This window comes from Liolophura sinensis, chromosome 6 (assembly GCF_032854445.1).
Source record: "Liolophura sinensis isolate JHLJ2023 chromosome 6, CUHK_Ljap_v2, whole genome shotgun sequence".
Classification (NCBI taxonomy): Eukaryota; Metazoa; Mollusca; class Polyplacophora; order Chitonida; family Chitonidae; genus Liolophura; species Liolophura sinensis.
This window is the reverse complement of record NC_088300.1, coordinates 37,516,671-37,536,127: the sequence shown is the minus strand read 5'-3', so window position 1 is coordinate 37,536,127 and position 19,457 is coordinate 37,516,671. Positions and strand designations below refer to the sequence as shown.

General features: G+C 40.0%; 1 protein-coding gene across 1 annotated transcript; it reads right to left on the bottom strand.

Moving 5' to 3' along the window:
• Positions 1 to 557: 557 nt before the first annotated feature.
• On the bottom strand, positions 558 to 19,129 carry LOC135468668 (mitochondrial import inner membrane translocase subunit TIM50-like). Its single transcript, XM_064747044.1, has 11 exons — positions 19,016 to 19,129; positions 16,197 to 16,357; positions 13,711 to 13,742; positions 12,518 to 12,539; positions 10,457 to 10,515; positions 8,828 to 8,947; positions 7,383 to 7,490; positions 5,863 to 5,961; positions 5,105 to 5,261; positions 3,659 to 3,762; positions 558 to 1,322 (listed from the first exon to the last, which is right to left on the bottom strand). The coding sequence occupies exons 2-11, from the start codon at positions 16,267 to 16,269 to the stop codon at positions 1,236 to 1,238; spliced, it is 861 nt and encodes a 286-aa protein (XP_064603114.1). The 5' UTR covers positions 16,270 to 16,357; positions 19,016 to 19,129; the 3' UTR covers positions 558 to 1,235.
• Between the last annotated feature and the right edge of the window lie 328 nt (positions 19,130 to 19,457).

Genomic DNA, 19,457 nt, shown 5'->3' with positions numbered 1-19,457 from the left:
GCCACAGAGTTAGGTCTGTCCTTCACCAGTTCTGTTGCCACAGAGTTGGGTCTGTTCTTCACCAGCTCTGCTGCCACGGAGTTGGATCTGTTCTTCACCAGCTCTGCTGCCACAGGGTTGGATCTGTCCTTCATCAGCTCTGCTGCCATAGAGTTAGGTCTGTCCTTCACCAGCTCTGTTGCCACAGAGTTGGATCTGTCCTTCACCAGCTCTGCTGCCAGAGAGTTAGGTCTGTCCTTCACCAGCTCTGCTGACACAGAGTTAGGTCTGTCCTTCACCAGCTCTGTTGCCACAGAGTTGGGTCTGTCCTTCATCAGCTCTACTGCCACAGAGTTGGGTATTTCCTTCACCAGCTCTGTTGTCACAGAGTTGGGTCTCTCCTTCACCAGCTCTGCTGCCACAGAGTTAGGTCTGTCCTTCACCAGCTCTGCTGCCACAGAGTTAGGTCTGTCCTTCACCAGCTCTGTTGCCACAGAGTTGGGTCTGTCCTTCATCAGCTCTACTGCCACAGAGTTGGTTTTTCCTTCACCAGCTCTGTTGTCACAGAGTTGGGTCTCTCCTTCACCAGCTCTGCTGCCACAGAGTTAGGTCTGTCCTTCACCAGCTCTGCTGCCACAGAGTTGGATCTGTTCTTCACCAGCACTGTTGCCATAGAGTTGGGTCTCTCCTTCACAAGTTATGCTGTCACAGAGTTGGGTTCGTATTTCACCAGCGCTGCTGCCGCACTGAGTCTCTCAAACACACACTTGTCTTACCCTTTCACTATTTCTCTTCCTCTGGATAGCAAAATGTTATCTATATGTTGTATATTTCTGGCATGGATTTTGGTGAAGTAACTTGCATCACAAATGAAGATAAAACGCTTCACCTTTGTGAAGTCATGGCAACAGGAGTACATTCTTTTCGTTTTGACAGGCATCCACAATATCCTATTCTTACAAAACCTTAACAGCACTAGATGATGATGGTGTACAAACAGTACCATTCTGCCAGTACACTGCTGGATGATAATTCCAGCTTGCCTTACACTGTAAGTCATGCACGGTTATAATATGTACACAGTGAAAACAAGGATCTTAAAACACAGCAGCACGGACTTGGTCTTACTCACAGTATGATAAGTCCAGATGTCAGGTATATGTAGATTCTGTTCATCTATCCAATGATTGTGTTCCTTCTCTCTTGCTGCAGAGAATTTGAAATTTCACATAACACTGTCATGACACAAAACACTGCTATAATCTCTTTCTAGCTGACAGGGAAGATAAAAATGAAGAACTGGGCGCATCCTTGGACTTCAGGGCTTGTTTGGACTGCTCCTCCTACAGCAAAAACACAGCGGATATATGTAGTTAATGCTCCAAGAAATGCAAAAAAAGTCTGAATTCTACACCATTTTAAATCATGATTGATTCTTCTGCTTTCAGCATTTATTTATTTATCTGATTGGTATTTTACACCAATGTTTCACCAAACTGTCACAAGAATATTTAACTTATACTACGGCGGCCAGTATTATGGTGGGAGGAAACCGGGCTCTGCCCAGGGAGGGGGGTGTGGTGGAAAACCCACGACCATCCGCAGGTTGCTGCCAGACCTTCCCACATACAGCTGGAGAGGAAGCCTGCATGAGCTGGACTTGAACTCACAGCGACCGCATTGCTGAGGGGCTCCATGGTCATTGCGCTGCGCTAGTGCGTTACCCAACTTTGCTTTCAATAAAAACGACACTTACACTGCCATTTTGTGTTTCCATTGTAAATAGTATTTTACAAGGGTGACGTTGGAAAATGTTTTATTTTACGGATCAATTCAAATATCAAACTACAGTAGGCCTACAGCTGGATCCTAACCATATGCGGACCATACAAGGGCAATATGGTGCTACGATCAGGGTATGGTTTTATGACACTAACCAATAGGCAAACAATTCTAGTTTCAGTTTACAGATATACTTCCCTGTAAAACTGTGATGGAGGAGTGAAAGTCAATCTACATCCAATAAAGCTGCGCTAGTTTAATCATAAAGGCTGTCATGGGCAATAAGCCTTATAAAATTATGGAAATCTGTCCCAATGCCACGACCCTGTACTCTCTATCGCTGCTGAGCAAAAATTAACACAGCTTTACACGTGGGAGGTTCGTAAGGTCACATCAGTATTTTCATCACACAGCTCCATGCATTGTGTACATTAGTTGTTGAAAATAGAACACCCTGGCCTTTCAATCCTCGCCAAACGCGCTTCAATTTCATGGCAGTTTTGAGGACCGAAATATCTATAACACAGCTCTATGCATAAAACAAACGGCTGTCGAAAACAGGCCTTTCGGTCCTCACTACTCACAAGCACATGTTCGAAAATGGCAAACATGGATGCACACTTGAAATTACAGATGTCTGCAACAGATTACATAATAATGTAAAGTGTCCCCTTGGGGATTTATTATGGCTTGGCTATGTAGAAAAATGTATAATCAGATTATAAAGAGCTCATCAATTTTCCCTTTTTGAAACATGACTGGAATCAGCATGCCAGTCCAGCTTCACCTGATTGGAAGGTGTGCCAGAAAACAGTACTTCACAATGATAATAAACTCTCATCAAGATTTATCATCTATGTATGGTGGCTGTAGGATGGCATCACCACGCATGTAAGGAGGGAAACATTATCCGCGTATGATCCGTGGAGGGTATGTGTATGATCCATAGACGGTCGACATATGATATGCGGACGGTTGGCGTATAATACCCCGACCGTCCTTTGTCCACAATGGGCACAGGATTTAAGGTTTCGCTCCGGCTGTACACTATGTCATAGGAAATCGCTGTACTGTATGTCAAAGGAAATCGCTGTACATTATGTCATAGGAAATGGCTGTACTGTATGTCAAAGGCAATGGCTGTACATTGTGTCATAGGCAATGGCTGTACATTATGTCATAGGAAATGGCTGTACTGTATGTCAAAGGCAATGGCTGTACATTGTGTCATAGGCAATGGCTGTACATTATGTCATAGGAAATGGCTGTACTGTATTTCAAAGGAAATGGCTGTACATTATGTCATAGGAAATGGCTGTACATTATGTCATAGGAAATGGCTGTACTGTATGTCAAAGGAAATGGCTGTACATTATGTCATAGGAAATGGCTGTACATTATGTCATAGGAAATGGCTGTACTGTATGTCAAAGGAAATGGCTGTATTGTATGTCAAAGGAAATTGATGTACTATTTTTACAACTACCATTAAGAATATGTCGAGTGCTAAAAAAAGTTGCCGTAAATTTTTGCCCCTAAGGTAGAGGACAGGTATTACAATGTGACCTCAACTGTAAAAGGGATTCAGTATACCCTCAAGTGGCATCTCAAGACTGAGAAAAACTCATAAATTTATTTCTTTATTTAACTGATTGGTGTTTTACGTCATACTCAAGAATATTTCACTTAGACGGCGGCCAGTGTTATGGTGAGTGGAAACCAGGCAAAACCCGGGGGAAACCCACGACCATCCGCAGGTTGCTGCAAGACCTTCCCACGTACGGCCGGAGAGGAAGCCAGGATGAGCTGGACTTGACCTCACAGCGATCGCATTGGTGAGAGGCTTCTGGGTCACTACGCTGGGCTAGTGAGTGAGGAAAACTCATAGATGACAAACCTGAAGTTTCTGTTGGTTTTCTTTAAAAGCTCCTATAGGGTCATCAAACTGCTTGTAGTAGTCTAGTACTGTTCTGACATCCTCTACACCACTCATGCCCACAGCTACAACAACAAGACACAGCTCTCTACTTTGGCAACCTTCACTGAACATGTGATTACCAGATGATAGACTGACATATAATACAATGATACAATCATTTCAAGGACATCAACGTACTTTATATGCTGTACTCAATATAATCTCACGGAAATGACTGCAATGCTGGATTATTGCTTGTCATACTCAAAAATATTTCAGTTGTACATGTATGCATGATGACGGTTAAGTTTTATGGATGGAGGAAAATGGAGGGTACGGAGTAAACCACTGACCATTGGCAAGTTGCTAACAAACTGTATAATACCCTCAAATGGTGTAGAGGTACGCACACCATACTGTTTGAAGACCGACAAACATCAGACAGCACAAACTGCACACAACTTAATAATGGAACTTGGATATACTGTCCTTCTGATTTATTTCATGGCTTTAGATGTTCATTTTGAGCAACTATAAATATACTATGTAGGACATGCCATGCAAATTAATACTCACTGATGTCAAACGTGAGAGAATTATACGCTTGTGTCAATGAAAAGGTCTATGAGATTTGCCATTGCCATTTGCAGTGCGTGAAACTCAAACTAATTATATCACAGCACTGGTGAAACCATTAACAAGGTATGCACAAATCATGCACTTTTTTACACCCTCATCCCCTCGCTATCATAAGCAAATCGCAAAAACCATTGCCTGGCATGCACATGTATATGCACACATATGCCAGAAGCTTGACTGATGTATCCAACTCACTTTAATGGAAAGACTTCACACCTGACCAGAACTGTAATTTTTTGTCATTATTCTTTGCTATACTCGATTTTATCTTAAACACACATCTTAAAGGGATACAATATTGATTTTGACTGGCTGGGAGTGAGAGATATGCAAGTCTAGGCTATGCCTTGTCGATTCTGATTGGCTGGTGTGAGAGATATGCAAGTCCAGGCTATGCCTTGTCGATTCTGATTGGCTGGTGTGAGAGATATGCAAGTCCAGGCTATGCCTAGCCTCCGCTGAACTTAAGGTATGTCAGATTTATTCAAGCGTGAACAAGGCTGCAGGATTTAACCCAGGAAACGCTGTTCCCATTGTCAACCAATCAGTATCAATCACGTATCCCTTTAAGCACAACTCTTTGCTGATGGTCTTCAGAGTTTTCTGTTCTACTGTGGTCAAAGTTCTGAACAGAGTTAATCTTCCTAACTCAAACGTATCTGATCAGGTGAAAAGGAAACCATGCTTCTTTCCGAATTTTGCATGTACATGTATTTCTGCAAGTTTGTTGATCTGAACACGTTTATGGGGCATGACTACATGGAGGCACTGCTCTGTTATACATACTTCTAAGGAACTGTGCCAGATCCATCAGGGTTCTGTCCTCATCATTACCAGTCCAGCGTTTTACACCTAGAGCATTACGCGGCTGAAGACGATACGACTCCTCATTCCAGTCTACGATAATCACTTTTGACAAATCTCGGTTCAGGCAACTTAAATCCTAAAAAGAAAAGCAAAAAAAAAAAACCCCCCACAAAATCAACATCTCACAGCAACTGAATGAATGAATGAATGATTAAGGCCTAATGCCACATCGCATAGCAAATGGTATATTTATTTATTTGATAGGTGTTTCACGCCTCACTGAGGAATATTTCACTCATAGGACGGCGGCCAGCATTATGGTGGGGGGAAACTGCAGGTTGCTAGCAGCCTTCCCACTTGCGGCTGGAGAGGAAGTCAGCATAAGCTGGACTTGAACTCACAGCAACCGCATTGGTAAGAGGCACCAGGGTCATTGCGCCGTGTTGGCTTGTTAATGCCCTCTGCCACTGGCCCCCAGAGCAACTGAAGATAAGGGAAATTTAATATACATTTGAGAAAAGATGAAGGCTACCTTAGTTATCAGTCTTTACTGACTACTTGTCCAGTCAGCCAACAAGCAAGCACACTATGCCAAACTTTTTACACACTAGATTAATTTGTTTTATGGCGTACTAAACAATGTTTCAGATGTGTGACTGTGATCAGGTTTATGGGTGAAGAAAATGAAGGGACTAGAGTTATCCACATTCTGTTATAATCAGTGCATGTGAACCCACCTTGACATGATGGCCATTCATGTACCTTGTGGCATCACGAAACAGTCTGTACATGATGTAACCATTAGGATCCAAGCTGTCCAGGATAGGATAGGCAGTCTACAAAACAAGACAGAAGACCTAAGCAATGCATGCAAAGATAGCATATCTTCCTTTCACAAATTCATCACCAGTTCCATTTGCAATGTCCTGAACCTGGTTTATCTTGAAAAAAAAAAAATGATTCCAGAGATATTGAGATTAAGAAAGGGACTCCTTTATCTCTGAATACTGTGAACACTTGTGCACTTTGTGACAACCAACCCCCCAAAATGTACCACACCTTCCAACATCATCAATGGTTATACTTGGAATGAAGCTAATGATGTGAGGCTTACAAATCTCTGTTCTGAAGTATAGATGACCACTTCAAACAGAGGTGGCCCAATCTGCTGAAGGAAGTGAAGCTAATCATGTGAGACTTACAAATCCCTGTTCTGAGGTATAGATAACCACTTCAAACACAGGTGGCCCAATCTGCTGCAGGAGGAGAAGCTAATCATGTGAGACTTACAAATCCCTGTTCTGAGGTATAGATGACCACTTCAAACAGAGGCGGCCAAATCTGCTGCAGGAAGTGAAGCTAATCATGTGAGACTTACAAATCCCTGTTCTGAGGTATAGATGACCACTTCAAACAGAAGTGGCCCAATCTGCTGAAGGAAGTGAAGCTAATGATGTGAGACTTACAAATCTCTGTTCTGAGGAAAGATGACCACTTCAAACAGAGGTGGCCCAATCTGCTGAAGGAAGTGAAGCTAATCATGTGAGACTTACAAATCCCTGTTCTGAGGTATAGATGACCACTTCAAACAGAGGCGGGCCAATCTACTGCAGGAAGTGAAGCTAATCATGCGAGACTTACAAATCCCTGTTCTGAGGTATAGATGACCACTTCAAACAGAGGTGACCCAATCTGTTGCAGGAAGTGCAGCTAATCATGGGAGACTTACAAATCCCTGTTCTGAGGTATAGATGGCCACTTCAAACAGAGGTGGCCCAATCTGCTGAAGGAAGTGAAGCTAATCATGTGAGACTTACAAATCCCTGTTCTGAGGTATAGATGACCACTTCAAACAGAGGTGGCCCAATCTGTTGCAGGAAGTGAAGCTAATCATGTGAAACTTACAAATCCCTGTTCTGAGGTATAGATGACCACTTCAAACAGAGGTGGCCCAATCTGTTGCAGGAAGTGAAGCTAATCATGTGAAACTTACAAATCCCTGTTCTGAGGTATAGATGACCACTTCAAACAGAGGCGGGCCAATCTACTGCAGGAAGTGAAGCTAATGATGTGAGACTTACAAATCCCTGTTCTGAGGTATAGATGACCACTTCAAACAGAGGTGGCCCAATCTGCTGCAGGAAGTGAAGCTAATCATGTGAAACTTACAAATCCCTGTTCTGAGGTATAGATGACCACTTCAAACAGAGGTGGCCCAATCTGTTGCAGGAAGTGCAGCTAATGATGTGAGACTTACAAATCCCTGTTCTGAGGTATAGATGACCACTTCAAACAGAGGTGGCCCAATCTGCTGCAGGAAGTTATCCACTCCAGGTCGCTTTTTAAACCTCCAGCCTGTACCATACTGAAATGAGATAAGACTCCATGAGTACTAACTAAAGCCATGCAGGTCACTTTTTAAACCTGCAGCCTGTACCATACTGAAATGAGACAAGACTCTGTGATTACTAACAAAAGCCATGCCCTATAAGTATAATGCAAACTGCTCCTCATAATGGCACACATAGGGATTTTTGAGATCAAAAACTTTACTTAGGAATTAACATTGTTTTTATTAACACTACATATTTTGTAATTAATAGTACAATTTCAAATGTAAGTAACACTATAAATCACAAAAAAGATTTGATCTGAAAAAGAACACTCACACAGACGTATTGTTAAGGTCCAACAAAATGCAAAATTTCATCAGAACTGAACAGTAACACAATATATCATAATGCAATAAATCTAATAAAAATCTTTCAAGCAGTTCTCCACATACTTTCTTTGCTACACTCATAATATCAGCTGCTAAACCTCTCCATGCTATTTGCTATACCTGCTGATAAATAAAATCTCATTTTCTAATCAAGAAGCCTAGTGACCCAGTTATCAGTGAGCCAATCAAATCTTCAAAATGCCTTGAAGACATGGAAAATCCATCCACAAAATATTATTGTGTAATCCAACTTAAAGCTCAATGGCAACATAAATGACTCCACATTCAAATTTGACAAGACCCCTAAGGGAGATTAAAAAAGAAATTTTCAACAAGACTATATACTGAAAGCTTTTCAGAAAGCTGATTTGGCAAATATAGTCTCATTTAAAAAAACTTGTGTGTAAACTGAGTGGTAAAGGAAAGCACTTCAAAAAGTGCTCACTCATCAAATCAAAGTGAAGAAAATAACAACTGCTGATTAACCAGTGCCTTCAAAATTTTAGAAGACATCATTGTTTTAGTATTCCTACTGGTCAGCCTTATCAACATACTAGAGCATAAACTGACTGCGGTTGGGTTTCCACCCATATTACATGTGATGGAGAATTCCCCCAGGGATTTTACTGCCACAGTTCAGGTAAACATTCTATTGTACAACAGCTGGTGTGTTTAGATATGCTTCACTGGCTGATGCAGCTGGTAAATTTCGTGTCATGGGGAATTCCCCAAGAAGGCCCATAAAAGAGAATGAGCTAGTGTTAATGACGAGGTAAAATAAAAAGTGCAGTGAGGTATATCCAATGATACTCTGAGTGTGGCTTGTTGCTTACTCTTATTCTTTGACTGACCTAATCTTCTGTATGCATTCCAATTTCCTAAATCTCTGCAAGAGCAGTTCAGTGGCTTCAGGTATGAGATGAGGAATGGAGTACAAGCTCTGAGAAAATTAACTTTGCATTCAAAGGGGGGTAACTCACAGTCCAGTCAGGATGGACGAGGACTCCTGTCATCTCCAAGACAAGCGTGTAGGGAGGCTGATAATAGGGCTCACCCAGTGGGTCAGGTAACAACTTCTCACTGGACGGGTCACGAATCATCTGACAACAACAACAGGAACGAAGGATATATTAATAGTTCAGGCACAAACACAGACAAATCCATTTAACTTTTTCTATTTCGAATCAGATTTAACATTTGTATTTACACTGTACCTCCTGTTTTAAGGAATGCAGATATATGAAAGTAGGTGTAAAAAGTTAACTACTACAATGTAGGAAGATCAATTGCAAATTCACAAAAAAAGTTTACAATTCTATGAATTCAATGTTTTCAGTATCTTGGCATAAATGGTGTTTCAGTTGGTTAGCGCGCTAGCACAGCATAATGACCCAGGAGTCTCTCACCAATGCGGTCGCTGTGAGTTCACTTCCTCTCCGGTCGTAAGTGGGAAGGTAAGTCAGCAACCTGTGGATGGTTGTGGGTTTCCCCCGGGCTCTGCCCGGTTTCCTCCCACCATAATGCTGGCTGCCTTCATATAAGTGAAATATTCTCGAGTACGGCGAAGAAAATACATGGTGTTTGTCTGCTTTTATGCCTGAGCTCTTCACAGTAAAACAGCTTGACAGACACAAGCAATGGGAGAACCTGCAGCATATGCGCATAAATGTGAAAAAGACACAACAAACGGTTTACCTTTTAATTAACAGAATATTACTTCCACTTTATATACCTGTAGTCCTTTATACTTTGCAACTGTTCTTGCTCAACAAAATTCCCCATGAACATCCAGTATATGTATATATTGTTACCTACAGTTACATATGTTCTTTCCACTTTTTGAACATTTACTTTTCTGTCAGGGGTAGGTAATAAAGAGGGATCAGGTTTTAAACACTTCAAAGATTTCAAATTTATAGCATTTTTCTAGGCTTTTCCAGGCCCATAAATCACTTTTTCCAGTATCACTTCAATTTGCTACTTGGAATGAATATTCTGCACTTATACATACTTAAAGCAATGCATGATGACTTTTCTTAGTTCAGTTTGTACAAGGCACTAGGCAATTTGAAACATGCTGGAAAACACATTTCTCCATGAGAATGTCAGCATACTACTACCCCTAGCCTATATGAAATCTGTAGTCTCGGTTTCCATGCTTATTTTTCAGGCTTTTCACAGCCTAGAAAAGTTACTTTCAAATTCCAGGCTTTTCAAGGTTTTCAAGGCCTTTATGAACCTGAGGGATACTCTAACACCTGCTGGAACCACAAGCTGTTAAGTACCATTACATTTACAAATTTTGTTTGTCTACTCAAATTCCAGGCTTTTCAACGTTTTCAAGGCCTTTATGAACCTGAGGGATACTCTAACACTTACCGAAAAACACAAACTGTTAAGTACCATTACATTTACATCTTTTGTTCGTCTACTCAACAAAGCACAAATTTAATGCTCAAATGTATATGTAGTGGTCAACTTGTGAAACAGTATCATACAAAGTAACTGTCACTCTTGTCATTTGTTTAACAACTGAGTTACATGTAATGATAATAATACTAATCATTACTTGTATAAAAACTCAATTAACGCAAAGATGCTTTCCTCACCTTTTTGTACAAATCAAACTCTCTTGCTGCTCGTTTGAAATAAGCAACCACGCTAGATACTGAAAAAAAAAGAAGAATGAAGCTTTGTTAATGAAAATCCATCAACTCTGCAGCTCTTCAAAATAGCGACCCCTATACGCAAGTGTCATTACTGTATTTCCACAACATTTTCAGGTTCAAAAATGAGGCAGTTTGCTGTATGACATCACAACTCTGCAACATTGCTTCGAGCTATCCGTACATAAGAAGCACATGCCGCGTGTAGAGGGACGAACCTGTTTTCACAAGACCAAGCACTTGCCAGCAGACCGCGTGATGAGTGGCATAGGTATAGACAACGCTCGCAGGGCTGAAGATTTGCAGTGTTAACCCCTAAATCTGAGTGGTGCCTCAGCAGTACCGCATATGGCCGAGATTAAAACTGCACAGATATTCCTTTAAATCCATAATTTCCTGAAATTCCCACCGTGATGCGTCATAATCGTAAGACGAGTTTGATCACACCCATCGCACAATGCTGAATGTCTCAAGCAGGGATTCCAAATCGGTGAAATCAGGTCAACCTTTCTAGGTCAGCACCTGTCTAACAGTGCTAAACTTGCCGACCCCTTCATGCAATCCACTAATTAATTTTATTTCTTCCTTGAGAGATCACAACAACAAAGGACGCTTCCTCTCACTAAAACTGAACCTGATCACATTATAACACATTGAAAACCCTATGTTTTCAATGGCTGTAAGATGACCAATGCTGTGGCAGGTCTCAAATGACTTTGTATGTTTCAAGGACATGGGTGTGTACATATTTTGTGTATACTGTACCATACAATGCGGCCTACACCTATATCTCTGGCCAGTTTACTGTTGGCACAGGCATTTTTTTTAGTGTGGTACTGTACAGAATCTGTTGACAGAATCTCCTCCAGAACAGGGCGGTCTAGAAGGTGGCCTGAGATCCCATGTGAATATATCTTCAGGGCCATATACGTGGGAAGGTCTGCAGCAACCTGCGGATGGTTGTGGGTTTCCCCAGGGCTCTGCCGGATTCCACCCACCATAATGCTGGCTGCCGTCGTATAAGTGAAATATTCTTGAGTACGGCGTAAAACTCCAATGAAATAAATAAATAAATAAATAAATATCTTCCGGGGGATTTAAGGTACATGAGCAAACTCCAGCCCATGGTGAGAAGATCTGACGATATAGCCACAGTATGACTTCCAACAAAGAATCTTTTTCAGAGCCAAACAAACCTCTGAAAGCGGAAATTCTAGCACGTTAAAGGGTTTTCTCACATACAAACTTGGGTCTAAAGATTCATATATAGGAGACAACACGTTTGCAATATAGAATTAAAGCATCATCAGCCATTACTCGCAGGAAATGGATAGGCCTTGTACAGCTATTATTTATACATGCATAAGGAAATTTAATATGTATTCCGTTGTGAATGTTTTAGAGACGGACAAAACACGCTGACTTTGATCATCATTTTAGAGATTATGCAGGTATCCAGTGTACAATTATGGACAGACCTTTCTCAGCTGACGAACTAAATAAGGACTTCTGAAATGTCATCTGCACTGTTTTCATTGTGATCAGGTGTGGAAGAGCACAACAGTGAATTTCACTGCTTTTGGCTCAATAGTTAAGAGTTACGCAGCCGTGAGAAGTCAAATAGGCAGTCCGTAACGTTTGCCGTTGTCATACAAGTGTGTACAACATTCTTGAGTACGGTGTAAAACACCAATCAAATAAATAGATGAAATCAGTTTGGAGTGAGTTGTCCAGTTATGTTCATTTTTGACAGGCTTCCTACTGGAACATAGATTTTAAGCTCATCAAATATTATTACCAAATGATTACGATGATATTCTTCAGTCAAAGTTGACTAAAAAAAAAAATAAGTAAATAAAAAGGAAATATTGGTAATTTTTTTACAAGATTACAAGACTGAACAAAGAAGTAAACCAGCCAACATCCAAAAAAATTGTGAAGAGCCCTCACAGGGTAAATGTTATACAAATGGACATTATTCTTTTCCCTTATCAAAATACTTACATTCAGAAAATTCATCTTTCATCTGCAAAAGAAACAAAAATTTGCCACAACTGGAGTCAGATCTAATTCAACAATGTTCAAAGCAAACAGCAGTCATGATCAGGTCATTCATATCTGACAGTATTAGTTCCATTCTAAATCATTTGTTTTGCAATTTTTTATGCTTTATGTTGTGTTTCTATTTACACATATACAGGATGTTAACATCAACCACTATCCTTTAATGCATTATTTTTTTTTAAAAAATCACACGATTCCACAACAATTAATTTATCTCAACTAACAGTGCATTATAAACAGTTTTGATGACACCGTATTGTATCACAGTCAAAGAAACAGCACACAGTTGCTGTCAAAACAATACAGGTGAATGTATTTTGTTTTAGCATCAGAACATTCAAACAAATATGTCCACTGCTCATGAACAATTTCAGTTACCGGAGTATCTGACTAAAATAACAACAGAAACTACTATTTACTGTACATCTTCAATCCTTTCAACCAGAAAAGCACATTTTCAGTGGAAGTTATGTGTACAATTATTATGAAAATGGGGCAAAAAATGATTTGTTTGTGTCATAAAAGATGCAAGCTTCAATCAAACTACGCAAATTACTTCTCTACACCCCACAGTTCTCTCAGAATGTTTCAAAATAATGTTGCAGGGTTGAAAAGGTTGAAAAATTAGGGCAGGGATTTGACCCAGAATCTAGAATTGAGTAGCAGTATTACATTACACTAGGAGGCTGGTGATCAGATCTGAATACTCAAATCCTTATTACTGCACAAGATGACTTTTGGCCCTGGGAATTTTGCCCCCGGACATTTTGTATTTGAAATATTACACATGCAGAATATTTTAATTCCGTTCTCTGGATTTTGAGACGCACAAAATATCCTGTTTCCAGCAGCAAAACTGCTGAGCCTGGCATTATGGTACATCACAATATACACTGACCATTTACACAAAATACAGTAAATCACCTATGATTCCATGGAGATTTTCATCAGCTATCCCCCTAGCTGTATCCACTCTAGCCAAGAAAATGGTTGGTGAAAAAAGGTAATAAGTGACACACCACAAATCAAACAGAATTTCACATTATTGTTTCCTAGTTATTACATTGGGCTGAATTTGTCAATGAAAAATTCAACAAAATTATAGGTGACTTTTGTAACCACCGGTGTTTTACCTCATTTCCCTCCGGATCTCTACCTGGTGCACCTGAAATCAAATCATACACATTTATTATTTATTTCAGGGGTGTTTATCACCATACCCAAGAATATTTCACTTCCTAGTATATGATCGCAGCTACATGTAGCATTATTGTGGGAGGAGCCATGGTGATGTCTACGATTACAATATTTCTATATATTTTGGTAGCACAAAATCACAATTGTAAGCTACAGGTATACAGAAGGAATTACATTCGTAAACTCTTAATTTTCTTACTTTTTTTAAGCATTAACCACATTTTCATATGGTGTACTTCGTCAATAACATCAGTAAAATTCACACAACCAACATAAGATTTATTTATTTATTTGATTGGTGTTATATGCCGTACTCAAGAATATTTCACTTATACGATAGTGGCCAACATTATGGTGGGTGGAAACCAGGCAGAGCCTGGGGGAAACACACGAACATCCGCAGGTTGCTGACAGACCTTCCCACGTAAGGCCAGAGAGGAAGCCAGTATGAGCTGGACTTGAACTCACAGCGACTGCATCGGTGAGAGACTTCTGGGTCAATACGCTGCGCTAGCACGCTAACCAACTGAGCCACGGAGGCCCCACCAACACAAGAGCAAAAATTTCGTACAATGATGGGTGAAAATCTGACATGGTATGAAAAAGACTTGGATGATCTATCTTGTACATCTTATAAAAATCAGTCACGTACATGTACATGTAGTTTGAAACATTTTGAGCAGACGAAGAAATTCGTACACGTATGACATTTGAGTTTTAATACGGAGCAAGTCAAATGTCAGTTACAGTAAGTTCCAGAAAAACTCTAATATAGTTGTAGGAACCTCATAAAGTGCATATATGTATAAATTAAATGTTCAATGAACTGGGTAAAGGGGGGATGAATGATAAAATAAACACAGGCCTTAACAAACTAATCACTCTGGACTTTGGCCTAAAAATAGATCAAAGATAGACCCGAATGATACGCACAAGGGTTAGAAAACCCATAATGTATCTTGACATTCAGTTTTGTTACTAGGAGATATTTGCTTCAGGAGATACCAAGATGACAAAAGTGTGCTTGGAAGAATGGAAGAATGTAACAGCTAATAATGTATATTGCTTTACTCCCACTGGGGACAGGGTCAGATAGTAGGAAGCCTGAAATTAATAACCGTGGTTGTTCTCAGGCCACACAAATTTACATGGTTCTTTGATGAGCTCAAAAAATCTTTTTCCAATAGCAGAGGAGAGTTTAAGAACAGAACTTGAAAATCTTGTAGGAAAATATAGACTATCCCAGCAATTTGATAGCAAAGCCTTGAAAAACAAGAGCATCATAAAAACGTCAAGACCGGACAAAATAGCTTGGATCCAGCCTGTCACAGACACGAGTGCAAAATTTCAGTTCAATGCATGAAGTGCTGAAATCATGAAATTATGGTAATTTATGGTAATTAATATGCACACAGAGCATAAGGATTCCCCCTTGTCACTATGCTATATACGCATGTAAAACTTCAATTCAATACATGCAGTACTTTTTGAGATACATGTACCTACCCTACTTTTTAATTAACACTGATTCTAACACAGCATACACTAAGTCATGGACACAGTGAATCAACGATGGAACATCCTCCTTGTGTTATTGTTCTCTACACGTATGTGTATAATTAAGGCCAATACATGCAGCACTTCTTAAGATACCACCCCTAACATTTTGTTTAATGTTTGTTTCCCGGTGACTGAATGCCGACGCTGACACTCAAGGCCACTATGCCTGTACTTTGTTACAGGCGAGCTAAACACGATTATCAGTTTAATTTTTATTTCATTTTTGCATTTTTTGTCGTGTTGCTCACTCGTAAAACACAATATAAAATTGGTGTCACATAATGATGTACATGAAGTAGAAACTGAAGTAAGGCTTTCATGGATGAAGCGGAAAAGAAAAAGTATTAATGAAAAGCTGGAGAACCACCAGAGTGCAAGCAAACACATCAACGTACATGTGTGAACTACACTTACATTGTAGGCTTCTTCACCGACACAAATACTCTAACTGGATATCAATTTTCCTACATCATTACAATAACTTCGTAACAGCTAGTTCGGGATTGCTCTGATGTTACATTTGACAAAATTTTGTTAGGCCTTGGATGGCAAAAAACCAATGTCAGAGCATGCTGCATTTAAAAACTGTGATGCAGTTGCCGTGGCAGTGTGTCATGGGATTTGAGACAAAAATTATCCATCAATTCAGGCCTTAAATTTGTAGACACGTATCTGTTGATCTGTTATTTCATATGTCACATGGTGATGCTCAAAGCGAACATCTGTACGAACAGCCTCAACATACCTGACAAGGGCAGGTAACTGCATCAGGGTTTTAAAACGCGCTCTGGCCTTTGTTGTTGCCATCCATGGCTGAACTAAAAACTGACCTCACATAACTGTGCTTACATACATAACATACCCCAAATATAAACCAGAGCACCAGTTGAAATTACTGTGTAGCCTCCTAGAAATATCAAGCCAAGTTTCCACATGTTTTTTCCAGTCCATTTTGGTTCTTTTTTCTTCTCCTTTGCTTTATCCCCAGTATTCTTAGCATTGTGCGTGATAATAGGGTCCCGCCTGTCAAAAACCAATTTCAGGAATATTTTTGATGCAGACAGTCCAGAATGATGCAATGTACAAACCCTCTTCATTTACTTATTAGTTTAATTTATTGATTCTTTTACATGGTACTCAAGAATATTCCACTAATACAATGGTAGCCAGCATTATGGTGGAAGAAAACCCGAGGGAAACCCATGATCATCCATTTGCTGTTGGAAAACGTCCCCACATACGGCCATTTACTCGTTTTCAGGCTTAACTTGAGAAGATTTCACTGAAATATGACAGCGATTGGGCTTATGCCATGGATGGAGGAACCTGGCATCCTTAAAGTAAACCACAGCCCTTACCCAGGTAACTGAAAATTTCAAACCTCTATGCTTTGAATGACAGCCAAAGTACAAAACCTGCAAATCACAGAAAAAATTACAATGATATACAGTAACAAACTATGTCTTGCACAGAAACGTTTGAAAATTCAAGAATTAATATTTCATAAAAACGCAGTAGAATAATCAATTACTCAATTCTGTTAATTAATTCACTATCAATAGTTTGGACTAATTACCCAAGTCTCTGCTGAAAGTAGGAATCAGAGTAAAGTGTCCCTCCAAGTCCAACATGAACTAAGATTACCCTTAATGACCCAAAATTTCGTCCACAAATGTGCATTTTTAGAGGCAAATAATGTCACAAAATATTATTTTTGGTGCTGAAATCTACAATTTTCTAGTAGAATATCATCCCATGTTCCAAGCAAACCTCAAAACAGCTTTCTAAAATCAATAGAACTCTCAGTCAGGAAAAATAGGTAAGTTATTTATGGATGAAATTTATGGTCCTTCAGGGTAATTTCTAAAAAGCTTGAATCAGCTTACACGTGGCACTTCACCTTAATACATTGTGTGAGATTAATTTATTTAATTGATTGATGTTTTATGCCTTATGTTGGGAGCCATATGTGAGGATGTCTAAAACAAAACTTTTTCCAAAGTTAAAAATATTGCTAATCATATAAACAGCACGAAGTCACAAATGTGGGTTGTAAATGGCTAGAGACTGTGCCTGTTTATTTATTTATTTATTTGATTCGTGTTTTATGCCGTACTCAAGAATATTTCACTTATACGACGGTGGCCAGCATTATGGTGGGTGGAAACTGGGCACAGCCCGGGGGAAACCCACGACCATCAGCAGGTTGCTGCCAGACCTTCCCACGTGACAGTGCCTGTAGTTCTGTACCTTCCAAGTTCTTTCAGTTCACATGACCATAGTCTGCATGTTAATTAGTGTCACTGGCAAGGAAATTAACATATCATGCAGAAGGACTACATCAGGGGATTTTCTATTTTCAGGGGGACGCATTTCTCAAAGCAGAAAATCAAGTTCTTTTCAAATTTTGTATTTTTTTTTCGCTGAGTACTGCACAACTGAAGGGCAAGAAAAAAAATTTGATAGTTTGAAATCTCTGTATTGATCATGTTGAAGACTGCACATATCCAGGTAGCCCAAAGCTAAGCTGGATGTACTTACGTAATACCCAGCTTCAGGACAATCTAGATCCACGTGGACAATAGACTTCCTCTGTATTACCTCCCTTGTTACGTGATAGCCACCACGATGTAACGCAAGATTAGTTTTTGGGGCGTGAAATTATGAGAAATTGGACCTCACCTAGTAAAGCTCATGCAGAATGTTTAAAATATTTTGCAATCAACAGAATGCAAAAAAAACATGATATCAGCCTTTACGAGTCCCAGGAATGTGTCGAGATCTATTAGTAGCTATCCACAGCTTACTCCTAAAAATGCACCTTTTGAACAGGAGAGCGACCTCAAGGGACGCGATCTGGTGCAGACCTATTGTTTTGTATTCACCGATTCCCTAAAACGTCTGAAGAGTAAATATGCCGAAGCCAGCATCGGGAACCATCTTCCAACAGTATAATCCAGCTGTATAAGCTTTTGAATTGAACAACTATAATCAACTCCAAACATGGAGGACATTGGTTCAAACCTTAAGAAAAGTGAGGTAGGATTCAGGCTGTTATTTCGGGTTAAATTGTCCACATGGAACTAGATAAGGGCTTATACAGGGGTTGAATGACCTACTTCTGATAGCCATATTGGAATACTTTTACCTATAACAGCCCATGTTAACAGGACTCCAACATGGCTACCTGACAATTGTTTTGCCAAGGTGATGACGGCACATGCAACCCTTCTATACCGCAGCTTGGGGGTTAGGTAAGTACGTCCAGCTTAGCTCTGGACTAACATCTGAGAATTCCACTTGACTGCGGCAGTAACTAGCAGACAACGAGGTGAAAGATAACACGTGTAAATTGTTAGCTTCATGAAGCTATAGTTGTGCACATGTCGCAGTAAAACAAAATTTTGCATTCACTTCCATGGAATGTGCCAACATTTTCGCCTTTGTGTTGATAGGGTAAAGTTTGATATGTTTGATGCAACGTGCTGACATGTGACAGTGTGCTGTGCGAATAGGAATAATTTTACACACGTGTTTTCGTGTCAGTAAAATCAGTAAAAAGTTAAGAGTGACCGAGAGATAAAAAGAAAAAAATCATCTGAAGTCACGTGGAAATTGAAATACACAAAATCTCCTATCTTTTACTCTTCTTCTCTGTTAATGCCAGCTCTTGGCTTTTACCTGGTTACGGTACTATTGCCACTAGCCTCGACAACTCCAGCTTTCAAAATTTCTTCATTGAGTCCTTCAGGTGTTTCTTCATTTTTCTGTTTGGAACAAAAACAAACTGAAGGCGTGGCCCGTGACAAGAGAGGTACGTTCTTTCTCGTAATTGCACAATACAACCGTTCATGTCCCGAACAAAGATTTGGAATTCTCACTTTAGGTATGCATTTTACACTTCGCCAAAGCAACGTGCATCTGTGAATTGAAGCCATTTTGCACTAACACAATGACAGTTATCTGCCCTTAGAATACACATGAAACCGTGACGGCTAGGGTCCAATGCAACTCTACGCCGGGACCGGCACCAGGGAGCTGCACCACGCTGGGACTGGTTGTCGCCAACATCAACCCCAAATACCCTCAAGCCGCCTTTTGATCAATTTTATTTTTTTTTATA